This window comes from Carcharhinus amblyrhynchos, chromosome 22 (assembly GCF_965287045.1).
Source record: "Carcharhinus amblyrhynchos chromosome 22, sCarAmb.v2.hapA, whole genome shotgun sequence".
NCBI classification, from domain to species: Eukaryota; Metazoa; Chordata; class Chondrichthyes; order Carcharhiniformes; family Carcharhinidae; genus Carcharhinus; species Carcharhinus amblyrhynchos.
The window spans coordinates 9,693,837-9,721,393 of NC_137345.1; the positions used below are offsets into that span (position 1 = coordinate 9,693,837).

General features: G+C 44.2%; 1 protein-coding gene across 2 annotated transcripts in view; it reads left to right on the forward strand.

Annotated features, from left to right (window-relative positions):
* LOC145356876 (guanine nucleotide-binding protein G(t) subunit alpha-2) overlaps nt 1-27,557 on the forward strand; it is a 53,171-nt gene that overhangs the window by 12,802 nt on the left and 12,812 nt on the right. Inside the window, exons 1-5 of one of the 2 annotated variants that reach the window (XM_080209844.1) lie at nt 11,719-11,827; nt 16,331-16,373; nt 19,198-19,339; nt 20,230-20,387; nt 26,538-26,666. In XM_080209844.1, the coding sequence (XP_080065970.1) occupies nt 16,369-16,373; nt 19,198-19,339; nt 20,230-20,387; nt 26,538-26,666 (434 nt within the window). In that variant the 5' untranslated portion in view covers nt 11,719-11,827; nt 16,331-16,368. Of the gene's footprint in view, nt 1-11,718; nt 11,828-16,330; nt 16,374-19,197; nt 19,340-20,229; nt 20,388-26,537; nt 26,667-27,557 lie in introns of those variants that run through there. The other variant, XM_080209843.1, reaches the window with a different exon arrangement.

Below are 27,557 nucleotides of genomic sequence, written 5' to 3' on the forward strand. Positions count from 1 at the left end.
AGAGTCCTAAGCTTGTGGTATTCCTCAGCCGTAAAGTGCCATTAACAGCTCCCCATCACCAGTCTGGCAATATAAGGTGATTCTACTCCCTCAACATCCAACTTACTTACAAACACACACAACCCATTGTGTAGGCCTGTGCCTGGTTTCGTGGCACTAATCACAATTCATTTATCCTGGGAGAGCCCTCTTTGCATCCTTCATTCCCACAAGGCCGTCAGGTGATGGGCTGGCTTCTGGGAGATAAAGACGATGCCCTTAAGTCTCATAATTTCTGACGGGAACTTGGCAGAGCTCCGGGATCCACAATGAAAGTTCTGTTACCACAAACAACATCATTAGATAGACAAACAACACATTCAGCTAACATTTCTGTTGTCAGGTTTGTTCAGGCTGAATTGTGCAGCACAGTCCTCATTGATGCTTAGATTTATGATCATCTGCTGCATGCTCTATACTTTAGCCATCATGAATTTTTGACACATGCCAGCTTTTATCATCCCCTGGGCATCAGCAGTAGGATTGCCCACTGGTGCTCTTAGCTTCTGGACCTCCTAGACATGATTCATAGAATCCTACCATGCAGAAGGAGGCCATTTGGCCATTGCATCTGCGCCAACTACAATCCCAACGAGACCCTATCTCCATAACCCCAAGCATTTACCCTATCTAGTCCCCATGACACTAAGGGGCAATTTAGCATGGTCAATCCACCTAACCTGCACATCTTTGGACTATAGAAGGAAACCAGAGCACTCGGAGGAAACCCACATGGGAAGAACATGCAAACTCCACACAGGCAGTGACCCAAGCCACGAATCAAACCTGGGTGCCTGGCACTTGTGAGGTTGCAGTGCTAATCACTGTGCCATCGTGCTGCTCCATTCATCAAAGAGGACTTCTCCTGAACCATCTCTGCCATCTTCAATGTACCAGCCATTCTGCAATCCTAACCATTACCGGATCATCTGGACTTGAAATGTCAGCTCTTTTCTCTCCTTACAGATGCTGCCAGAACCAGCTGAGAGTCAACCACTTTGCTGTGGCTCTGGAGTTACATGTAGGCCAACTGGGTAAGGTTGGTAGATTTCCTTCCCTAAAGGACATTAGTGAACCAGTTGGGTTTTCCAAAAATCGACAATGGTTTCATGGTTATCAAAGATTCTTGATTCCAGATTTTTTTATTGAAGTTAAATTCCATGCCTGCTGTGGCAGGATTCGATCCCGGGTCCCCTGAACATTAGTTGAGTTTCTAGATTAATAGTCTAGCGATAATACCAGCAGGCCCTCGCTTTCCCCTAACTTCCCTTCTTAAAACTAAGTTTTTGGTCATCTGACAAAATAACTCCTACTAGCTTAGTGACATCGCTTGTTTTACAACACTTCTGTGAAGCACCTTAGGACATTTTGTTATGTTAAAGGCGCTAAATAAATATGACATGTTGTTGTTGTGAGCCTGGGCACATGGCTAAAGGATAAAAGCAACAATGGACTATTCCATCAGGATACATTATTTCGGATTTATTTGTTTCGTGTAGCAAAGCATTATTGTCATTTGAACATCTTGAGAAGCCAGTAATCTCACAGTATTATCGACATGCGTAATAGATTCACTCTACATGACCCTACAATCATCCTGCCGGGTTAGTAATGCGCAAGTGTCCCACTTTATTAAGGTTGATCTCAGCTGAAAGCAATGGGAGGCAGGAAGCAATATCCAAGGGAATTTTCGGATTGACTGGGGCTGCATTTGGAGAGCCAGTGGTGGCTTCACGACATTAGCATCTTATCCACTAAGAGGATTACAACTCGGAATGAAGAGCTTAACCTGGCAGCTCAGAATCAGAGTAAACATTTAATCAGCAAATGCGGCAGGGATCTACATAAGCCCTAGCGAAGGATTTTGCATGCCCAATTTGGAGTTTGTCTTCAAATCCACTTCCCCATGTTGTTAAAGAAAGCAGACATTTCCTGATTGGGACCACCAAGAATCAGGAACAGAATCCCTTCTCATAGAATCTCTGCAATGCAGGCGGAGGGCATTCGGTCCATCGAGCCTGCACTGACAACAATCCCAATCATCCCCACAATTCACCCTACTAAACCCTCTGGCATCCCTCTATCACGAAGGGTTAATTTAGCACGGCCAATCAACCTAACCCACACATTTTTGGACTGTGGTAGGAAACTGGAGTACCCGGAGGAAACCCATGCAGACATGGGGAGAATGTGCAAACTCCACACAGATAGTGACCCAAACCAGGAATCGAACCCAGGTCCCTGGCACTGTGAGGCAGCAGTGCTAACCATTGCGCCATTGTCGCATTCTGTGACTGATCATCTCGCCAACTGGACCACCTTTGGACTGTCCCCACCAACAGTGATCCATCGACTGATTTGGTTTCAAGACTTGACTGCTATCATTCCAGTCTAATGCCTAGTAGAAACATGCAGATCTGTAACTAGGCGGGTCCACAGTCGCAACCAAAATGATATAATTAGAGTGGGAGGGAAGACAGTTAATTAAACCTTCAAAATCACTGTTAGTGTTATGGGATGTTTGGGTGGCATTCTTCTTAATTTGTCGTGTTTATTGCAAATGGATTACTGTTTCCATGGGAATTTTGAAACAACAATACACATGGATGTGATGGCCAGAGCCACAGCAATATGGTTGACACTGAACTACCTCCTGAAATGGTGTAGCAAGCCACTCAGTTCAAGGGTGACTAGAGATGGGCAATAAATGATGGCCCAGCAAGCGACACCCATGTCCCACATATGAATAAAAAAATTCCAAACGTACCCACCGTTGCAGCATTCACGAAGGTTACTCAGTTCCTTCTCAAGGGCAGTTAATAATGGGTAAAAAATGCCCACCTTGTCAATGATGCTCATATCCCAAGGAAGGAAATTTAAAAATTTCTAAAATCACCAAGTCATTTCTCAGGTTAGGAATAATTTCCTGTTTAAGATCATAGAAATATCTGCATGTTCGGAGGCCAGTTTGCTCACTGTATACACTCTACTGAACAGTTTAAATGGTAACAGAACCCAACACAATGCACATAAATCAGAATTTGACACATTATATGTCAAGAACAAATAGACTGACATTGACATGAGCAGTAATAAAAATCTTTGGCTCTGCATAAGAATTCAGACACAAACAAATTCCTGTTAATGTCAAGGAGATGTAATTAATTTGAAGGGCAAGGATTTTAGATTAAAGCATAGGTGCCAAAAAGTAAACTACACAACGTAGTTTGCAAAGATGGTTCAGCGTTCCTGGTCAAGCAGAATTATCACGGTGCTAATCATGGTGGCGCAGTGGTTAGCATTGCTGCTACGCTGCATCAGGGACCCAGGTTCAAGTCCCAGCCTTGGGTGCCTGTCTATGTGAGTTTGCATGTTCTCCCCATGTCTGTGTGGCTTTCCTCCAGGTGTCCCGGTTTCCTCCCACACTCCAAAGAGTGGGTGGCATGGTGGCACAGTGGTTAGCACTGCTGCCTCACAGTGCCAGAGACCCGGGTCCAATTCTGACCTGGGTGCTCCGTCTATGTGGAATTTGCATGATCTCCCCGTATCTGTGTGGGTTTCCTCTGTGTGCTCCGGTTATCTCCAACACTTCAAAGAATGGGCAGCATGGTGGCACAGTGGTTAGCACTGTTGCCTCACAGTGCCAGGGACTCAGGTTTGATTCACAGCTTGGGTCACTGTCTGTGTGGAGTTTGTATGTTCTTCCAATGTTTGCATGGGTTTCCTCCGGGCACTTTGGTTTCTTCCCACAGTCTGAAAGATGTGGTGGTTAGGCGCTGGAGGGTGGTGACGAGGGGAATTTCACAGTAACTTTATTGCAGTGTTAATGGAAGCCTTACTTGTGACTAATAAATAAACTTTTAAAAAAAATGTGCAGCTTAGGTGGATTCGCCATGCTAAATTGTCACTTAATGTCCAAAGATGTGGAGGTTAGGCGGAATAGAGGGGTAAATGTGTGGGGTTACAGGGGTAGGGCGATGGTGGAAAGATGCCTGGTCAGAGGGTTGGTGCAGACTTAATGGGCTGATTGGCCTCCTTCTGAACTGTAGGAATTCTGTAACTATGCACAGTGTGTTTTCTGGATCTGCATCTACTGGTGAAGTTAAAACTGAGACAGCTATCTTTGTTGGAGAGTTTTATTGACTTGGTTCACTATCCACTGCAACCCTGCCACCCCGCCCCCCCCCCACCAAATGTCCCAGCTATCCCCATTTATAGGCGGGCAAATACTCATCACCTACTTATGATTGTCATTATGGTGATTATGTGATTGTCATTAACCTTTACCAATGGAATTCCCATTAAACCTCAAAAATGTAATTAATAAGACATTAACATTACGAGCTTCTCATCCTGTGATCAGACACCATGCGTTACAACCTTTCTCAAATTTCTTTTACCTTATTTATTGGTGTCACAAGTAGGCTTCCATTAACACTGCAATGAAGTTACTGTGAAAATGCCCTAATCACCACATTCCGGTGCCTGTTCGGGTACACTGAGAGAGAATTTAGCATGGCCAATGCACTAACCAGCACGTCTCTCAGACTGTGGGTGGAAACTGGAGCGCCTGGAAGAAAACCATGTAGACGCAGGAAGAACGTGCAGGCTCCACACAGACAGTCACCCGAGTGGGGAATTAAACCAGGGTCCCTGATGCTGTGAAGCAGGACAGCTAACCACTGGGCCACCGTGCCACTCATGCCACTATTCATCATTCTACTTATTCAACTGGGGATGGGTCTTAGATATTAATGATGTAAAAGTGGGATAAATAGGGGGATAAGTAAGTAATGTAATACTCACTTATTGGGATGGAAGGAGATTTACAAAAAGCAGAATCACCAGTACTGAGCAAATGGGCTATTTCCATGCTTTATGTTAATCCTGTGTAATCCTGTGCCGCACCGGAATATATAACAGCCCAAAATTACAAAGGGTTCAGGGTGTTGGAGGATCTGGTTGATGAGGAATTGAAAGACAAAACAGCCGTTGGTGCGCAAGAACTGGAAAACATTTCTTTATTAACATAAGACACACAGCGTAATAAATATTTATAGTAAAACAGTAAATTTATACACAGCTCTCATCAAAGAACACAGGAATGCAGCCCTAATGATAGTGATATATCTTGATAATCTGACACTCCACTTTACAACTGAATCGTAAACTAAAGTTTACTTTCAATCTTTCAATTCACCCATGACCTCATCCTTCCATATCACATTATCTTCTCCAGCCCAACAACCCTCTGAAATATCTGTGCAAATCCAATTCTGGCCGCTTGAACTTCCCAATTTTAATCACTCAATCACTGCCAGGCCCAGTGTTCCAGAATTCTCTTACTAAAGCACTCTTGATATCCTCCTTTAGGATGTTCCTCAGTACTGCAATATGGTAAGATTAAGCAAAATCTCATGGGATCCAGGGTGAGATAGTCAATTGGATGCAAAATTTGCTTGACAACAGAAGACAGGGGGTGGTTGCAGAGGGATGTTTTTCAAATTGGAGTCCTGTGACCAGTGTTATGCCTCAGGCTGGGTTCATTGTTATTTGTCATTTACAGAGTCATAGTCATAGAGGTTTGCAGCATGGAAACAGACCCTTTGGCCCAACTTGTCTGTGCCGCTCCTTTTTTAACTCCGAAGCTAGACCCAATTGCCCGCATTACCCTCTATACCCATTTTACTTATGTAACTGTCTCTGCAGAAGGATCTAGATAGGCTGGGCGAATGGGCCAGGAAATGGCAAATGGAATTTAATGTTGGCAAGTGTGAGGTGGTCCACTTTGGTAGGAAGAATGGTAGGAAGGACTATTACTTACGTGGCGAAAAACTGCAGCAGGCGACGGTGCAGAGGGACCTCGGAGTCCTTGTGCATGAGTCGCAAAAACCCAGCCTGCAGGTGCAGCAGGTGGTCAGGAAGGCGAATGGGATGCTGGCCTTCATAGCGAGGGGGATTGAATATAAAAGTAGGGAGGTCTTGCTGCAGCTGTATAGGGCATTGGTGAGGCCGCAGCTGGAGTACTGTGTGCAGTTTTGGGCGCCGCACCTGCGCAAGGATATTTTGGCCTTGGAGGGAGTGCAGAGGAGGTTTACTAGGCTGATACCGGAGTTGAGGGGGTTGAGCTATGAGGAGAGGCTGAATAAACTAGGCTTGTACTCGTTAGAGTTTAGAAGAATGAGGGGAGATCTCATTGAGACGTATAAGATGATGAATGGGATGGATAGGATAGAGGTGGAAAGACTCTTCCCGCTCAAAAAAGACAGTAGGACTAGGGGGCACAGCCTCAAGATAAAGGGGGGGCAGTTCAGAACGGAGTTGAGGAGGAACTTCTTCACTCAAAGGGTGGTGAATCTCTGGAATTCTCTGCCCGTTGAAGTGGTGGAGGCTGCCTCGCTAAATATTTTTAAGAAGCGGGTTGATGGGTTTTTGATAAGAGAGGGGATTAAGGGTTATGGGGAGAGGGCGGGAAAGTGGAACTGAGCCACGACGGATCAGCCATGATCTTATTGAATGGCGGGGCAGGCTCGAAGGGCCAGATGGCCTACTCCTGCTCCTATTTCTTATGTTCTTATGTTCTTATGTTCTTAAATGCTTTTTAAAAGACAAAATTGTGGCTGCTTCTACTACTGCCTCTGGCATCTCTTTCCAGACACTCAACGTTCTCTGTGTGAAAAAATTGCACCTTTGGACTCTTTTGTATCTTTCCCCTCTCACTTTATGCCTTCTAGTTTTAGAGCCTCCTAACTTTGGGAAAAGATATTGACTATCTAGCTGATCAATGCCCCTCATTATTTTATAGACCGCTGTAATTCACCCCTAAGCCTCCTACGCTCTAGAGAAAAAAGTCCCAGTCTATCTAGCCTCTCCTTATAACTCAATCCATCAAGTCCCGGTAGCGTCCTAGTAAATCATGTCTGCACTCTTTCTAGTTTAAGAATATCCTTCCTATGATAGGGTGACCAGAACTGTACACAGTATTCCAAGTGTGGCCTTACCAATGTCTTGTACAAGACATTCTAACTCCTGTATTCAATGTTCTGACCAATGAAACCAAGAATGCTGAATGCCTTCTTCACCATTCTGTCTACCTGTGCCTTCACTTTCAAGGAGCTATGAACCTGTACCCTTAGATCTCTTTGTTCTGTAACTCTCCCCAATGCCCTACCATTAACTGAATAAGTCCTGCCCTGGTTTGATCTACCAAAATGCATCATCTCGCTTTTAATCTAAATTAAACTCCGTCTGCCATTCGTCAGCCCATTAATATTTGAATCATCGATAGTCACAAGTGACTATAGTCATAGTGAGGTGCCTGAAGATTGGAGGGTGGCGAATGTTGTGCCTTTGTTCATAAAGAACTGCAGGGAAAAGCCTGGAACTACAGTGGGTAAGTTGTTGGAAGCTATTGTGAAAGACATGATCTACAGGCATTTAGAGATGCAAGGACTGATTATGGACAGTCAACATGGTTTTGTGAGTGGAAAATCACGTCTCACAAATTTGATTGAGTTTTTTGAAGGCGTAACCAAGAAGGTAGATGAGGGCCGTGCAGTTGGTGTTGTCTACATCGACTTTAGCAAAGCCTTTGACAAGATATCACATAGTAAGTTGTTGCACAAGGTTAAATCTCACAGGATACAGGGTGACATAGCCAAATTGATACAAAATTGGCTTGATTACAGAAGACAGAAGGTGATTGTAGGAGATTGTTTTTCAAACTGGAGGCCTGTGACCAGTGATGTGCTTCAGTGATTGGTGCTGCGTCCACTATTATTTGTCATTTATATTAATGATTTGGATGAGAATTTATTGTTAGTAAGTTTGCAGATGGCACCAAGATTGGTGACATGGTGGATAAGTGAAGAAGGTTATCTAGGATTGCAATGGGATCTTGATCAAGTGGGCCAGTGAGCTGATGAATGGCAGATGTAGTGGAGTCACAGTTGGACAGATTGGTGAAGGCGGCATTCGGCATGCTTGGTTTCATTGGTCAGAACATTGAATACACGGGTTGGCATGTCTTGTTGAAGTTGTACAAGGTCACGCTTGGAATACTGGTTACACTTCTGGTCACCTTATTATAGAAAGGATATAATTAGACTAGAAAAAATGCAGAAAAGATTTACTAGGATGCTGCCAGAACTTGATAATTTGAGTTATAAGGAGAAGCTGGGACATTTTTTCCCTGGAGCATAGAAGGCTTAGGAATGATCTTACAGAGGTCTATAAAAAGACGAGGGGCACAGATAAGGTAGATAGTCAACATCTTTTCCCAAAGGTAGGGGAGTCTAAAACTAGAGGGCATAGGTTTAGGTGAGAGGGGAAAGACACAAAAGGTTCCAGAGGGACAATTTTTTCACTCAGAGGGTGATGAGTGTCTGGAAAGAGCTGCCAGAGTCAGTAATAGAGGCAGGCACAATTTTGTCTTTTAAAAAGCATTTAGACAGTTACATGGGTAAAATGGGTATAGAGGGATATGGGCTAAATGCGGACAAATGGCACTAACTGAATGGTAAAAACTGGGTGGCATGGACAAGTTGGCCTGAAGGGACTGTTTTCATGCTGTAGACATCTATCACTCTATGACTCTACCTACCTCTTTGACCAAGCTTTTGGTCATCTGCCCCAAGATCGCCAACAAACGCAAAACACTCCAGAAAGAGTTCCAGTCCCATGCAAGCAGCTAATTAATCATGAGGGATTTAAAACATGTCAAAGGGACTCTCACACAGGGTAATTTGATAAACTGTAGACTTTTCAAAAAAAAGTAGGTATTTGTAAATTAAACCAAAATGTCTTGGGCCAGTGCGGTGGCACAATGGTTAGTACTGCTGCCTCACAGTACCAGGAACTGAGTTCAATTCCAGTCTTGGATGATTATCTGTGTGGAGTCTGCATGTTCTCCCCGTGTCTGCATGGGTTTCCTCTGGGTACTCCGATTTCCTCCCAAGGATGTGCAGGTTAGGTGGACTGGTCATGCTAAATTGCCCCTTAGTGTCCCAAGATGCGAGGCTTAGATGAAGTAGCTATGGAAAATATGTGGAGTTACAGAGAAGGGGCAAAGGAGAGGACCTGGGTAAGATACTTTGTCAGGTGCAGACTTGATGGGCTGAATGGCCTCTTCTGCACAATGATTCTATGGTTCCCCATTCAGTGTTCAATTTGGTGAAATTCTCCACTCTCACTGGAACTGATTTCTGTTGGGGGAAACCACAGTGACCAGTGAGATTTAAGGGCGTTCTTTTATGTGAAAGGAATTAACCACTTTATCAATAAAAAAATCTGAGGAATTTCACCCGACTGAATTCACCATTTTCTTAGTTAATGCGCAGATACATTTCTATCTCCAACTATTGCGCTCTTACCACAGGAAAGGAGGGAAACTTGGAAAAAGAGCCTGGAAATTCTGCTCTGTTCTGTCACCAAGTGGCTGATCATAGATCACCATAGATAGAGCTCCAGGAGCTGCCCATCAAATGGTAATAGTTGCAGTAAAGAGAGGGGAGAAACAGGGCCGAAAGGATTTTTTTTAAAAAGCTGTGTGTTGCATATTTTTGTTGGGACGTGTTCCTTTCAATTTTGCATTCTCCAGCTGTCTAATGAAACTGAAATCTCAAAACAGCTCTGGAAGTTTGGCACCGTCGCTAGCCAAACCTCAGCTGTTAAAAGTTTAGATGGAGCGTTTATGTTCGCCACTTGGTCTAAGGAATTTTTTTTTAACTGTATTTGCTCCAATACCAGGGGAGCTTGAGCTTCTACAATTGAATGGGAGAAAAATACAATACATATTAATAAGGCATTTCACAAGGTTGTACATGACAGACTAGTACAAAAACTCATTGAATTCAGGGTGGGCTGGCTGGATGGATACAGAACTGGCTTGGATATAGAAGACAGAGAGTAGCGGCGGGAGGGTGTTTTTCAGAGTGGAGATCTGTAGCTCATGATGTTCCGCATGGAGCAGTGCTGGGACCTCTGTTGTTTGTCGTATGTATAAATAATCTGAAGGAAAATGTGGGTGGTCTGATTAGTAACTTTGCGGATGATACAAAGGCTGATGAAGTTGCTGATAGTGCTGGGGATTGTCACAGGATATAACAGGATATAGATAGGCTGGAGATTTGGACACAGAAATGGCAGATGGAGTTTAATCCGGACAAATGCAAGGTGATGCATCTTGGAGGATCAAATTTAGATATGAATTATATTATAAATGGCAGAACCCTTAGGGACTTTAACATACAGAGAGATCTGAGTGTGCAGATCCACAGTTCCCTAAAAATGGCAACACAGGTGGCCAAGGTGATTAAGAAGGCATGTAGCATTTTTGCTTTCATCAACCAGAGCATTGTGTACAGATGTTGGGAAAGCATGTTGCAACTATATAAACCTTGGTTAGGCCGCATTTGGAGTATTGCATGCAGTTCTGGTCACCATACTACCAGAAGGACATGGAGGCTTTGGAGAGGGTGTAAAAGAATGTTCACCAGGGTGTTGCGAGGGCTTTGACTATGAGGAGAGGTTAATAAACTAGGTTTGTTTTCATTGAAAAGACAAAGGCTGAGGGAAGACCTAATAGAGATCTACAGGATTATGAAAGGCATAAGCAGGGTAGATAGTCAAAGGCTTTCTTCGCAGGGTGGAAGTGTCAATTACAAGGGGGCGCACAGGCTCAAGGTGAGAAGGGGAAAGTTTGAGGGAGATGTGGGGGGGGAAATTTTATGCAGAGAATAATGGATGCCTGGATCGCGCTACTGGAGAAGGTGGTAGAAGCGAGCTTATTAGCAACATTTAAGAGGCATCTGGATGGGTACATGAATAGGGAGGCAATAGAGGAATATGGACCAAGTAAAGGAAGAAGGTTTTTTTATCATTAGGGCATCATGATTGGCACAAGCTTGGAGAGCCGAAGGGCCTGTTCCTATGCTGTACTTTTCTTTGTTCTCTGTATATTAATCACATATTTTCACAACATACTGTGCAGCATTTGCATGTTACAAACATTTGTCCATAACAGTGAGCAATGTGGTTGACTGGGACTGGAACTCTTCCCATTGCAGTGTCAGCAGTCATCCACAGTTTAGTTTAGCTCTAACACAAAGCTCCCTTTCATCTACCACAATAACATAATATAAGACTACACCATCTTAGTGTTAAGAATTAGGAACAATTTTGTCCTGTAGGCCCATGGATTGAGATTGTCCAAACTCATGTCAGAGGTCTTGGTCTCCCATGTTTATGGCCTAGACTCCTCAACGCTGAGACTCATCAGCCTCAGGCTTCTGCTCCAGCTGCTTGCTGCAACTCTGCTCTCCCTCCCTCTTTCTTCACAAGGTTTCTGGTCCTGCCTTCTTCAGCCCACATCCTTGCCCCCTTGGCTCTGCTTACTTCTTCAGCCTGAGCTTTCCCCCTTGTTCCAAGTGCACAGAGTCCACAGGGCCTACTGAACCCTGTGCCCAACATCTTCAGCTGGTAGAGACCTAGTGCCCTGTAGGGAATGCCCCCACAGAGAATGGGGCCCAGAATCTCGCCCTATTCCTGTTATGTATGTTGGGACATTGCCCCTTTAAGGCAATGGGTCATGTGACCTGCAGTCTGGGGTGAGCTCATTGCTTGTCAACCTCTAGAGAGTGGAGTGAGCAGACTGAATGAAGATGTGTTTCCTGCCTGCGGAGTAGGTTTTGAGGAGATGCCTCAGCACTTAGACTTTTAATAGTTCTGAATTCAGAAGTTGGGACACTGAGGTCCAACTCACCTACCCCACTATTTATCACAGAATAAGGTAAAGACATTCTTAATGACCGTTTTAGAATGTTTTGTCACTAGTTGACCCTCTTCTTTACCTAGTTTAGCTTGATGTAATTTCCTGGCTTTATCTTCTCTACAAAATCATTTACACAGAGGGTTCAGTATTGTATTTTGGGACCTTGCTGTGTACAACTTGACTGCTCCAGTTTCTACATTACAGCAGTGACTACACTTCAAAAAGTACTCCCTTAAATGCATAACAGTCAATGGTGTGCCAAGGTTGTTAAAACAATGAAATAAATGCCAACCTTTTTCTCCCATAGAATTTATTATTTTTATATATCTCACGGGTGGCACAGTGGTTAGCATGGCTGCTTCACAGTGCCAGGGATCCAGATTCAGTTCCAGCCTCAGGTGAATGTCTGTGCGGAGTTTGCATGTTCTCCTCATGTCCACATGGGTTTCCTCTGGGTGGTCTGGTTTCCTGCCACACTCCAAAGATGTGCAGGTTTGGTAGATTGGTCATGCAAAATTGCCCTTCAGTGTCCAAAGGTGTGCAGATTAAGTGGACTGGCCACGGTAAATTTGCCCAAAGATGCCCAAAGCCCAAAGATGTGGATGTTCAGGGGATTAGCCATGGTAATGTTCAAGGTTACAGGGGATAGGGCTGGGGGTTGGGTAAGCTGCTCTTTTAGAGAGTTGATGCAGACTTGATGGGCCAAATGGCTTCCTTCTGCACCGTAGGGATTCCATGGAACAACACTGACCTGTTAGTGTTTATAATAGCAAAACATCTCAAGATGCTTCACAGGAGTAGAATTTGACATGAATAACATGAGATTAAAACAGACAAAAGATAGCTTTTAAGGAGAACCTTAAAGGAAAGGAGAGGTATAGAGAGATGAAAAAATTAGGGAGGGAATTCCATAACTTGGGGCCTAGACAGTGTTTTCTAGGCCTTTTGGCTAAGATGCAAATTAGATCACGCCTTGGAGGAGGAGCTACACTGACTCCAATCAGCTTGGATCATGTAGATCAAGCCCAAGACAGGTGGTGAGAGCCCTGTCTTGTCAGCTTGGATCGGGAATGTCCCAACTTGTTGGGACTCCGAATTGTATTTAACTTGACTTGATTGGGTTGGAATAAAGTTTAAAAAAAATTTAGGTATATAGAGCTTGAGGCGAAGGGGATGCAAGGGTATGGGAGGAGGGTGGGATCCTAGCCTCTTTAGTTGCAGTATTTATATGGCTAGTCCAGTTCAGTTCCTGGACAGTGATAACCTCAGAATGTTAATAGTGGTGGATCCAGCGATGGCAATGCCATTGAATGTCAAGGGGTGACGTTAGATTTTCTTTTGTTGGAGATGGTCATTGCCAATACTTCTGGGCCATGTTATAAATGTTACTTTCTGGTGAATGGGTAGCACCAGCTAAGCCAGGCACGGCTGCTGAAATGGTACTCTTGATGATGTAAATTTTATAAATGAAAGCAAACTAAAGATGAGTCTTGAAGATTTCAAGCAATGGGACTATGACTGATTCCTTTATAGATTGTTCTGTTGTATAATTGTCCTTGGGAGGGAAGATTGTTGATAGACTGTCTTGGTAGTTCACAGAATCCCTACAGTGCAGAAGGAGGCCATTCAGCTCATTGAGTCTGCACTGACCACAATGTCACCCCTTGACGTTCAATGGCATTGCCATCGCTGGATCTGCCACCATCTACATTCTGAGGTTATCGTTGTCCAGGAACTGAACTGGACTAGCCGTATAAATTCTGCAATTACAAGAGCAGACCAGAGCCTAGGATCCCACCTTCCCCCCCATACCCTTGGATCCCCCCTTCCCCCCCATACCCTTGGATCCCCTTCGCCTCAAGCGCGATATACCTGTAAATGGACCCTAACCTCATGCGTTTAAGAACATAAGAACATAAGAACATAAGAAATAGGAGCAGGAGTAGGCCATCTAGCCCTTCGAGCCTGCCCCGCCATTCAATAAGATCATGGCTGATCTGTCGTGGCTCAGTTCCACTTTCCCGCCCTCTCCCCATAACCCTTAATCCCCTCTCTTATCAAGAACCCATCAACCCGCTTCTTAAAAATATTTAGCGAGGCAGCCTCCACCACTTCAACGGGCAGAGAATTCCAGAGATTCACCACCCTTTGAGTGAAGAAGTTCCTCCTCAACTCCGTTCTAAACCGCCTCCCCTTTATCTTGAGGCTGTGCCCCCTAGTCCTACTGTCTTTTTTGAGCGGGAAGAGTCTCTCCACCTCTATCCTATCCATCCCATTCATCATCTTATACGTCTCAATGAGATCTCCCCTCATTCTTCTAAACTCTAACGAGTACAAGCCTAGTTTATTCAGCCTCTCCTCATAGCTCAATCCCCTCAACTCCAGTATCAGCCTAGTAAACCTCCTCTGCACTCCCTCCAGGGCCAAAATATCCTTGCGCAGGTGCGGCGCCCAAAACTGCACACAGTACTCCAGCTGCGGCCTCACCAATGCCCTATACAGCTGCAGCAAGACCTCCCTACTTTTATATTCAATCCCCCTCGCTATGAAGGCCAGCATCCCATTCGCCTTCCTGACCACCTGCTGCACCTGCAAGCTGGGTTTTTGCGACTCATGCACAAGGACCCCGAGGTCCCTCTGCACCGTCGCCTGCTGCAGTTTTTCGCCACGTAAGTAATAGTCCTTCCTACCATTCTTCCTACCAAAGTGGACCACCTCACACTTGCCAACATTAAATTCCATTTGCCATTTCCTGGCCCATTCGCCCAGCCTATCTAGATCCTTCTGCAGACTCTCCACACCCTCCGCACAATTTGCCTTTCCCCCAATCTTGGTGTCATCAGCAAATTTCGACACCCTGCACTCGGTTCCCTCCTCCAGATCATCTATATAAATGGTAAATAGCTGAGGCCCCAGCACCGACCCCTGGGGCACCCCACTAGTCACCAACCGCCAATCCGAATAGCACCCATTGACCCCCACTCTCTGCCTCCTATTTGACAACCAATCCTCTATCCACGCTAACACCCTACCCCCAACTCCATGTCCCCTGACCTTCTGCAATAACCTCTTGTGAGGTACCTTGTCAAACGCCTTCTGAAAATCCAGAAAGACCACATCCACCGGCTCTCCTCTATCCACTGCCCTAGACACATCCTCATAGAACTCCAGTAAATTTGTCAGACACGACTTCCCTTTAATGAAACCGTGTTGCGTCTGCCCTATCAAGCAATTCCCTTCAAGATGCCTCGCAATTTCCTCCTTAATGACGGATTCTAACATTTTACCTACCACAGACATTAAACTAACCGGCCTATAATTCCCCGCCTTTTGCCTGGCACCCTTCTTAAACAACGGCGTAACATTAGCCGTTTTCCAATCTTCCGGCACTTCCCCGGAATCCAGCGACGTCTGGAAAATAACCACCAAGGCATCCACTATAACCTCCGCCATTTCTTTCAGAACCCTCGGATGCATTCCATCCGGTCCTGGGGACTTGTCCACAATCAGCCCCTCCAGTCTGTCGAGCACCACCTCTCTAGTAACAGTAATGTCATTAAGACCCTCCAGTCCTACCACCTTTCCATCGCTAACACCCGGCAAATTATTCACGTCCTCCTCCGTGAAGACAGAAACAAAAAAGTTATTCAATACCTTAGCCATACCCCCATCCCCTACCACTAGCTCCCCTTTCTCATCCTCTAAAGGACCAACGTTCACCCTAGCCAGCCTCTTCCTTTTTATATATTTATAAAAACTCTTGCTATCCTTTTTTATATTAAGCGCTAGCCCAGCTTCATAACGTAGCTATTCCTCCTGACACAAAGGGACAATTTATCATGGCCAATCCACCTAACCACATCTTTGGACTGTGGGAGGAAACTGGAGCAAATCCCTACAATGCAGAAGAAGGCCCTTTGGCCCGTCAAGTCTGCATCGATTCTTTGAAAGAACATCTTGCCCAGTCCCACCCCCCATCAGCCCTATCTGCGTAACCCTGCACATTACCATGGCCAATCCATCTAACCTGCACATTTTTGGAGTATGGGAGGAAACCCAGAGCACCCAGAGAAAACCCACGCAGACACGGGATGAAATGTGCAATCTCCACACGGACAGCGACCCAAGCCGGGAATCGAACATGGGTCTTGGCATTGCGAGGTAACAGTGCTAACCACTGTGCTACCATGCTGCCCCATTTGTGTGGAGGGCTACCTCATGTTTTGTCGGTGTTGGAGGGTACTTGTTTTTGTCCATTTCCACCAGCCCATTCTATATTTTATGCAACATGGACAGTGCATTCATTTCACTTCATTTCCTGTTGGACATTGCAGTCCACAGAGAGACTTCGGCACATTCTTAAGGGCTGGATTCAGCAGTGAAAGGTCAGTGCCAAACTCACTGCAGCAAACAGCTCTCCATCTCTGACTCCTGTTTATGCTCTTATACTCTGTGGAGTGTATACACCCTTTCTATGGTACATCCTCCTTTTGTGGTAACTGTTGCTTTTCAATGTTTCAGGTGCTGGTGAGTCAGGAAAAAGCACGATCGTAAAACAGATGAAGTAAGTTTTGATTTCTCCTGCACTTATGTTTTATTTCAGTTGAGACAAAAGATTAACCAATTCACTGAAGTAATCCTATTAGTCATAGAACTATATTCCAGTGTTAAAATAACTCTCAGGCACTTCAAGTCACATATATATGTATCATTTATGGTCACTCGCTGCAGTCACTGCAACCATCTATATTACAACAAGTTTGTCTCTTATTGTATTTCAAGGTCAAACTGTACTTGCTCACTTCCTCCCACCAGTACAAAACCCAGATTACAAATTCACACTTACATACTGTCTCATACAGCTTGATGTCACTGAGGTTTAACTATAGAGAAAGAGGAACCAACCAATCCTCAGCTAACAACATTATATATGAAACTTCTCTATAAATAAAAATCTTGTCATCCCATGTTATATCTTAACACATGCATATAAAAAAAATCTGACAGTAGCACAATGTGAGTAGGTAATTCCTTCGCAGTGAATAGGGTGGCACGGTAGCACAGTGGTTAGCACTGCCACCTCTCAGTTCCAGGGATCCGGGTTCAACTGCAGCCTCAGCTGACTGTCCCCATGTCTGTGTGGGTTTCCTCTGGCTGTGGGAGGAAACCAGAGCACCCAAGTGGATTGGCCAGGCTAAGTTGCAGCTTAGCTGTGGTAAATGTGTGAGGTTAGAGGGAGAGGGCTTGGGTAAGATACTCTGTCAGAGAGTCAGTGAGGCCAAATGGCCTTTTCTGCATTGTAGGGATTCTAAGAATGCAAAAGCTCCTTCCATGAATAGGGGACATTTTGCACCTGGATGAATCATAGTTTTTGTTGTTAAATTTATTTGAAATGTTAATTTTTAGATATGATGATTTACATCTCTTGTTCATTTCCTGGAATATGTATTATCTATCTTTGAATACAACCTCAAATCAGCATGAACTAAAATAACTTTTAACAGTATCTTTACAAAAGAAGTAAAAATTTGTTCAAAATGTTAAAGCTGTGGCCAATACAGAAATAAACTAATTTCTCAGAATAGATTTTCTTCCCAACATTTAGGGCAGCACGGTGGCACAGTGGTTAGCACTATTGCCTCACAGCACCAGGAACCCGGGTTCGATTCTTGGCTTGGGTCACTGTCTGTGCGAAATCTGCACTTTCTCCCTGTGTCTGAATGGGTTTCCTTTGGGTGTTCCAGTTTCCTCTCACAGTCCTGGTTAGGTGCATTGGCTGTGCTAAATTCTCTCTGTGCGTACCCGAACAGGTGCCGGAGTGTGGCAACGAGGGGATTTTCACAGTAACTGTTCATGTCAACCTACTTGTGACACTAATAAACAAACTAAACTAACAAAAAAAAAATGCTAGAGTATCCAGTCAGATTTATATTACTTGTAGACTTCTTGTTGATGGGAAGGATAAAATTCAATGTATTTATCCAATAAGGATTATAATCAGCAGCTTGGAGTTTCTGCTTGGTTGCACTGTTATTTTCCAGTGCAGTTTGCTTGCTATTGATATAACCAGTGCAAAGGATTGTGGAGTTTTGAGTGAATCATAGAATCCTACAGTGCGGAAAGAGGCCATTTGGCCCATCGAGTCTGCACCAACCATAATCCACCCAGGTCCTATCCCCATATCCACCCACTAATCCCTCTAACCTCTGCATCTCGGGACACTAAGGGGCAATTTTGAATGGCCAATCAACCTAGCCCGCACATCTTTGGAGCACCCAGAGGAATCCCATGAAGACACGGGGAGAATGTGCAAACTCCACACAGACAGTGACCAGAGTCGGGATTCGAAACCAGGTCCCTGGAGTTGTGAAATAGCAGTGCTAACCACTGTGCTGCCAAACCCCTACTATGCCGAGTGGAAATTGCCTTCAATACAAATCAAGTTTCTTTTGAGCTAGTTGTAAACACAGTGGGTGGGATTTTACGGCCTCACTAGGGCAAGATCGTGAAATCACGCCCAAGGCCAATGGAGATTTCTATCCTGGGAATCTGGTTGTGTTCGGTCATTGGGCTGTTCAGGCCCCGCTGCCGCTGCAAGCGAGGCTGGAGAATTTGGTATTCAGCCAGATTTCCGTGCACTGCAATGGGACTGGAGAATCCTGCTGTAATAAATGGAAGATTCCGTCCGTTGAACTGAACGTTGGGCCACGCTTATAAAACCAGCCACGGTGATTATGTTCAAGGTTGAATTCAATGGATTTTTGAACACTGGGGAATCGAGGGAGATGAGAAAAGGAAAAGGGAATGGACTCAAGGTGGATGATCAGTCATGATCTCATTGAATGGTGGAGCAGGCTCAAAGGCATACTCCTGCTCCTATTTCTATGTTCTTATAAGTATGGAAGGGACAATAAAAACAGACTGCCAGCATGGAAGCAGATTGCTAATTGTTTTAATGGAGGGTCCCCAAACTAATTACAATATCATCCCCATCATTGTTCAGGCACACCTGTTGGGTTAAAAGCAAAATACTGCAGATGCTGGAATCTGAAACAAAAACGGAAAATGCTGGATAATCTCTGCAGATCTGACAGCATCTGTGGCAAGAGAATAGATCCAACCTCTCCACAGAAAATGGTCCTCGCAATGTTGGCTCTGTTCTCTCGCCACAGATGCTGTCAGACCTGCTGAGATTTTCCAGCATTTTCTGTCTTTGTACACCTTGTTGAGTATTGCCCATGGGACAGCAATGATAATATTGCACAGAACACCAGTGGACAGAATCAATCAGAGCTCATTAAATTTGGGGCGGCAAGTATAAAGCATGAATCACGAGACAAGCACATTTTTATTCAGTGATTCACACAGCATATTGGCTTTTCTTATAGAATCATTCATCAAGATGGTTACACAAAAGAAGAGTGTTTGGCCTTTATATCCGTCATCAATGGCAACATTCTCCAATCTATCCTGGCTATTATTCGAGCCATGTCCACTATTGGAATTGATTATGGAGATGCAGCAAATGCGGTAAGCACATATCCTGGTTCAACGTTTTATAGAGGCTCTTTGAGCTTACAAATGCTTTGATGCAAGTGGGAAAGAACAGTTCGTTATTTTTAACAAAACAATATTTGTCAGAAAGTATTTAAAGATGCTATACAATTGCAGAGTGTTGCTGCTATAGAATAGGATTACTGAAGTTTAGAAGGAGGCCATTCGGCCTATCAAGCCTACACCGATAACAATCCCACCCAGGCCCTTTCCACATCACCCCACGTATTTATCCTGCGAATCCCCCTGACATTGAGAGGCAATTTAGCATAGCAAATCAACCTAACCCACATCTTTGGGCTGTGGGAGGAAACCAGAGTACCTGGAGGAAATCCATGCAGACACGGAGAGAACGTGCAAACTCGACGCAGACAGTGATCTTAGGCCAGAATCGAACCTGTGTTCCTGGCGCTGTGAGGCAGCAATGCTAACCACTATGTCATTACAGCATGGAAACAGGCCCGTCAGCCCAACTTGTCTATGCTGCTCTTTTTAAAAAATCGCTAAGCTAGTCCTAATTGCCTGCATTTGGCTCATATCCCTCTATACCCATCTTACCCATGTAAATGCTGAAATGCTTTTTAAAAGACAAAATTGTACCCGACTCTACTATTACAGCTGGCCCTCTGTGTGAAAAATATCCCCTCTGGACTTTTTAGTATCTCTCCCCTCTCACCTTGTACCTATGCCCTCTAGTTTTAGACTCCCCAGCCTTTGGAAAGAGATCTTGACTATCTAACTGATCCGTGCCCCTCATTATTTTTATAGGCCTCTGTAAGATAAAATTTGGTTAGGTTTGGCTCTGATATGATGATCAGTTATCTCCAATTTCCTAATGACTGTTTTCCTCTCATTGATGTTGCTAGGAGGCTGGGAGACAGCTGTTCAATCTTGCGGATTCCATTGAAGAGGGGACCATGCCCAAGGAGCTGGTGGATGTGGTGAAGAAACTGTGGACTGATTCAGGAGTTCAGGCTTGCTTTGAAAGGGCAGCAGAGTATCAGCTCAATGACTCGGCCTCCTAGTACGTTCAGCACTGCAAACAACTTATTGTTGCTGCCAATATTGGTGGACGCATTTCTGTTATATTAGTCAAGGGATTTCCCTGTATAGAAAATGGATGCAGAAATAGGCCATTCGACCCTTCGAGCCTGCACCAATATGATCAAGGCTGATCATCCACTTTCATTACCCCACTCCCACTTTCTCCCCATACCCCTTGATCCCTTTCGCTGCAAGGGCCACGCCCAGCTCCCTCTTGAACGTATCGAACGAACTGGCCCCAACAATTTGTGTAGAGAATTCCACAGGTTCACAACTCTGAGTGGAGAAGTTCTTCCTCACCTCAGTCCTGAGTGGCTTACCCCTTATTTTTAGACTGTGAGCCCTAGATCTGAACTTCCTCAACATCGGGAATATTCTTCCCACATCTAGCCTGTCCAATCCCATCAGGATTTTATATGTTTCTATGAGATCCCCTTCTCATTCTTCTAAATTCCAGAGAGTACAAGCCCAGTCGATCCAATCTCTCAGTCCTGCCATTTCAGGGGTCAGTCTGGTGAACCTTTACTGAACTTTTCAAATAGCAAGAATGTTCTTCCTCAGACTTGGAGATCAGAATTGCACAAAATACTCAAGGTGTGGTCTCAGTAAGGCCCTGTATAACTGCAGCAAGACATCCTTACTCCTATACTCAAATCCTCTTGCTATGGAGGCCAGCATTGCCATAAGCTTTCCCCACTCCCTCCTGTATCTGCATGCCAACCTTCAGTGACTGTTCCACCATGACACCCTGGTCACGTTGCACTTCCCCTTTTTCTAAACTGCCACTACTCAGATAATAATCTTTCTTCCTGTTTTTGCTACTAAAATGGGTAACCTTACTTTTGCTCACATCATATTGTATTTGCCTACTCAGCCAGTCTGTCCAAGTCACCCTGCAGTCTCTTACAATCCTCCTCACAGCACACACTGCCACCCAGCTTAGTGTCATCTGCCAATTTAGAGACATTGCATTCAATTCCTTCATCCAAATCATTAACATACATTGTGAATAGTTGGGGTCCCAGCACTGAACACTGCGGTACCCCACTAGTCACTGCCTGCCACTCTGAAAAGGACCCATTTATTCCCACTCTCTGCTTCCTGTCTGCCAACCGGTTCTGTATCCACATCAATACACTACCCTCAGTACCAAGAGTTTTAATTCTGCTCATTAATCTCTTGTGTGGGGACCTTATCAAAAGCCTTTTGGAAGTTCAGATACACAACATCCACCGGTTCACCCTTGTCCTGTCTACTGTCACATCCCCATAATTCAAAATGATTAATGCCTCTGTTAAAATAGCGGGCAGAGAAATATCTCCCTAATATATTGTTTGCCCACAATTCTGATGTCTAGTCAAATGAAAAATCATTTTCCTAAAGAATTGCTATGTTCTCCCCATTAAGGTGTAGTTTTGTACTGTACAACACCATTACTTTTTGTGATAGTGTATTGCAAACTCACTGAGAATGGCTGGCTATGAATCTGGAACAGCCAATGGCCACATCCTCCACCTTCACATACAGACAACATTGGTGGCTACGACAGCCAGTGGAAGTACTTTAACATTTTTCAAAGGTAGCCTTTCATAGGGTGTGGGATTGTTGGCAATTGTTCCCAAATGCCCTTGAACTGAATGACTCGCTAAACCGTTTCAGAGGGCAGTTAAGAGTCAACCACATCGATGTGGGTCTGGAGTCACATGTAGACCTGACGAGGTAAGGACTGCAGATTTCCCCACCGAGCCAAATGGGTTATTTTTAATGACAATTGAGACTTTCGTGATTATCACTATTGAGTGATAATGAGAATACAGTTCCACCAGTTGCCAAGGTGGGATTTGAACCCATGTCCCTGGGGGATTAAACTGGCCCTCTGGATTACTAGTCTAGTAAAACTATAACTACGCCCTCTGAGATCTGTTGGATTGTACATGATAAGGACTTCCTGTTTGTAAAGTAGGGGAAGTGATAGCCTTGTGGTATTATCGGTAGATTATTAATCCAGAAACTCAACTAGTTTTCTGGGGACTTGGGTTCGAATCCCGTCATAGCAGATGGTGGAATTTGAATTCAATAAAAAGTATTTAGAATTAAAAATCTACTGATGACCATGAAACTATCGTTGGAAAAATCCATCTGGTTCACTAATGCCCTTTAAGGAAAGAAATTTGCTGGCCTATATGTGACTCCAGATCTATAACAACATGGTTGACTTCAACTGCCCTCCAAGGGCAACTAGAGATCTGCAATAAAGAACTGGGTGCTCCAGTTTCCTCCCACAGTCCAAAGATGTGCAGGTTAGGTTGATTGGCCGTGCTAAATTGACTGTAGTTCCATAAATTAGAGTGGATTGGGGGTACAGATTGGGGGTAGGGCCTGGTTGGGGTTGTAGTCGGTGCAGACTCGATGAGCTAAATGGCCTCTTTCTGTGCTGTGGGATTTCTATATGAAATGCTGGCCCAGCCAGCGGTGCCCATATCCCATGAATGAATTTTTTTTTAATTGTGTTGGGAAAACAAAGCTTGTCCTAACTATGACAGGTTGGTTGGCGTGACAGGATAAGACCATAAGACATAGGAGCAGAATTAGGCCACTCGGCCCATTGAGTCTGCTCCACTATTCAATCATGGCTGATATTTTTCCCATCCCCATTCTCCTGCCTTTGCCCCATGACCACTGATCCCCTTATTAATCAAGAACCTATCTATCTCTGTCTTAAAGACATTCAATGACATGGCCTCTGCGGCAACAATTTCCACAGATTCACCACTCTCTGGCTGAAGAAAGTCCTCCTCATCTCTGTTTTAAAGGATCGTCCCTTTAGCCTGATGTTGTGCCCTTGGGTTCGAGTTTTTCCTGCTAGTGGAAACATCCTCTCCAGGTCGAAGGGTGGTATGGGGTATGGGGTAGACTGAATTTCATCCTAACTGGGTCGTTTTAATGAACCACCTGCCCCCACCATCTCTATATTTACAGTCAAAGTGTGAGTAATGTAAACCGCTGCAGACAAATGGGAAATAATTGCCGTTCATCATTTAATAAATGATTGTAATTGTTCTGGAAATTCTTTTCAGAGTAAGATTTTCCCTTAAAGGCAGGAAGTCATTGAATAGGTCACTGATTGCAATGCTTTTTGATGTTAGTACAGTTGAATGTGTGAATAGCAACACATCATCTCATGCTGGTTAGCACTGTGGTTAAATGTTCACCTAACCATGGCGTATTTAAGTGAGTGAGCCTAAACACATAGCACCCAAGAGAGGAGTCTATGAATACGTACTGCTTGATTGAGCATGGGTTGTGTAAACATGATTTCACAGCAGAACACTATGTGATTTCCTTTTCACACCCTAAAGGGTGTTGTCATATCAAACGGATGTAGACTGCATGTTGATGCTATTTTGCCCAATATGATTTCTTTTCTGATGAACACATTCTTTTTTTTAACAAAATGCTGTCTTAATGTTGGAAACTCTTTGTTTAAACCGAAGGATTTCCCCGTGGAATCAAAATTTCAGCAGAGTAAAGAGCTGATGTTTTGAGTCGCTTTGTCAAAGCTCTGACAGCTTTGATAAAGGTCATCTGGACTCGAAACGTCAGCTCTTTTCTCTCCTTACAGACGCTGCCAGACCTGCTGCAATTTTTCAACATTTTCTCTTTTGGTTTCAGGTTCCAGCATCTGCAGTAATTTGCTTTTACTAGGATCTGATGTCTTCTGTTTCTAAGGCCTGTTACTAAATCTGACCGTGGCTTCAGACATTTGAAGGATATATAACTTGTTAGGAACTAGGAAAGAGTTTTAAGCACCAATGCATCTGGTTCTGATTGAACAATCCTATTAACCACCTCCTCCTCAATCCCTTCCCTCTCCTCAAATACATCTGGTTATTCTCAAACATTGTTAATACGTCTCCCATCAATGTCTGCAATCGATTTCACAACTATCTTGCACTCTAAAAAACATTTAGTTGAACTTCCTTATTTACTTCTAACTTTCTTATTTGAACATATGTCCTCTGGTATTGGAAGTTTCCTCAGTTTATTTACTTTAGTTTGTTTGTTTTGCCTGGTTCTGGACTCCCACACTATTGGGAACATCGGTCATGCATCTATCCTGTCTGTTTTATAGGTTTCTATGAGATCCGCCCTTCATTCTTCTGAATTCCAGCAAATATAATTCCGACTGAATCAATCTTTCCTCATACAACAGCCTTGCCATCCCAGGAATCAGTATGGTAAACCTTCTCTGCACTCCCTGTATAGCAAGAACATCCATCCTCAGATAAGGAGACCAAAACTGCACACAGTATTCCAGGTTTGGTCTCACCACGACCCTATATAACTGCAACAAGACGTCCTTGCTCCTGTACTTGAATTCTCTTGCTATGAAGGCCAAAATACCATTTGCCTTATTTAGCGCTTGCTGCACCTGCATGCTTACTTTCAGCCACTAATATACAAGGACACCAATGTCTCATTGCACATTCTCCTCTGTCAATCTATAGCTATTCAGATAATACTTTGTCTTCCTGTTTTTGCTGTAGAAGTGGATAACATCACATTTTATCCACATTATGTTGCAACAGTTAGGCATTTCCCAAATAACTCAACATGTCCAAATCACAGTGAAGCATTTCTGCATAATTTCTGCGCTGTGGCAAAATTCCTTCTGTCAAGAGACTTAAAATAGACTATTCCTTATTAAGAAATAATATTGTAGCTTTCATTACCTCAAGATGTTCTCAGCTCACTAATGTCCTGTAGAGAAAGAAATCTGTCTTCCTTACCTGGTCTGGCCTATATGTGACTCCAGACCCACAGCAATATGGTTGACTTGTAACTGCCCTTTGAAATGGCTTAGTAAGCCGCTCAATGGCATTTAGGGATGGGCAGCAAACACTGGTCTTGCCAGCAACTCCCAAGAAAGAAGTATATTTACCAGGGCACCAGGAGAACACTCATTCTCATCTTAAATTAGTGCCAGGGGATGTTTTACATTCACTCAGGCACTTAATTTTGCTTCTCGTCCAAGAGTTTGCACTGACAGTCCAACACCCCCTTAGCGTAACAACGGAGTATTAGCCTCCATTAGGTGCTCAAGTCACTGGAGTATATCTGAACCTATCATCTCCTGATTCGGGGGTAAGAAAGCTGTTGAGCTAAGCATCATAGAATCCTCATGGTACGGAAGGAAGGAGGGCACTTGGTGAATGAGTTAGCATTGGTGCCTCTCAGCACCAAGGACCCAGGTTCAGTTCCCGGCTTGGGTCACTGTGTGGAGTTTGCACATTCTCCCCGTGTCTGCATGGGAATCCTCCAAATGCTTCGGTTTCTTCCCAAAGGTGTGTGGGTTAGGTGGCTCATTCATGCTAAATGGTCCTTTAGTGTCAGGGGGAATAGCTAGGATAAAAGTATGGGGATAGGGCCTGGGTGGGATTGTGGTCAGTGCAGGCTCGATGGGCTGAATGACCTCCTTCTGCACTGTGAGATTCTATGATCAGGTCTGCACTGACTCTCCGAAAGAGCATCTTAACCAGGTTCACTCCTGCTCTATCCAGTAATCCGACGTGTCAACCCCACAAATCCCCTTAACCTACACACCTTGGGAAACTAAGAGGCAATTTAACTTGGCCAATCCACCTAACTGCACATCTTTGGACTGTAGAAGGAAACCGGATCACCTGGAGGAAACCCACACAGACACGGGGAGAATGTACAAACTCTGCTCAGACAGTCACCCGAGGCTGGAATTGAACCCAGATCCCTAGCGCTGGGAGGCAGCAGTGCTAACCACTGTGCCACCATAACGTGCCATCAAGGTAGTAACTACAAAAAATGATGCAGAGACATGAGATGCAGAGGAGCAAGTCAATGCAACCAATTCTTCTGTTAGTTACGTGCTGTGTCTGTTAGTTCACAAGGCGTAATGCATTGAAAAAGGGGTGGAGATCTGTAACACTGAGACCCAATCACATTTGAGCATGAAGAGCTTTTCTGTGTTGACTGTGCTTCAATGATTGGAGGTTCAGGTTGAGGAGTGGTATTATTTTGATGTTTGGTTTTAACTATTGAATGATTAGATATGAATCAAATCCATTCAGAAATGGGATTTCTTTCTCTCCATCAGCTATTTAGACAACCTAGACAGAATCACAGCTCCTGACTATATTCCAAATGAGCAAGACGTCTTAAGGTCGAGAGTGAAGACCACAGGTATCATTGAAGAACAATTCTCTTGCCAGGATCTGCACTTCAGGTAAGTAACTGCATGGCTTTATAATTTAGTCTAAAGCTCTGGTACTGTGCATATGAGTAAACAGAGATCCTTGTGCTGTGTCCACTGCTTCAAGTCTTACTGCTTCTGACAAAGAACTGATGAGGAATGTGATGGAATTATGTCCACTTGCCTGGATGAGTGTAGCCCCAACAACATTCAAGACTTTTGACACTATCCAGCATAAAGCAGCCCCACTCAATTGGCATCCCATCCACCACCTTCAACATCCACTTGTCCCATCACTGATGCACATTGGCAGAGTGTGCCCCATCTACAAGATACGCTGCGGCAACTCACCAAGACTCTTTCAAAAGCACCTTCACCCTCTATCACCGACAAGGACAGCAGATACATAGGAACACCACTAGCTGCAAATTGCCCTCGAAGACACTCACCATCCTGACTTGGAAATATATTGTTGTTCCTTCACTCTAGCTGGGTCAAAATCCATGGTGGACATACCACAGGGATGGCAACAGTTCAAGAAGGCAGCTCACCACCAACTTCTCAAGAGCATTTAGGGATGGCCAATAAAAAAAATGTTGTGTTAGCCAGCAACGCCCATGTTCCATGGCAGAATAACAAAAAAAGGCAGAAGTTTAGTAACGTATTCAGGAATTAAATTCACTTTCAGAACAAGAAATAGAACCATTCAATACAATCGTGGTGAATCTATGCCAGCCTCTACTTCATTTCTCCAACGCCCTCTATCCCTCGATCTATCAAATATTTATCCATCTCCACTTTAAATACTTTTAATGATCCAGCCTCCATCACCTTTGGGGCATAGAATTCCAGAGAAGAAATTTCTACACACCTCAGTTTTAACTGTCTGGCCTATTTTTTTGTCAAGTGCTATTGGGGGTCATG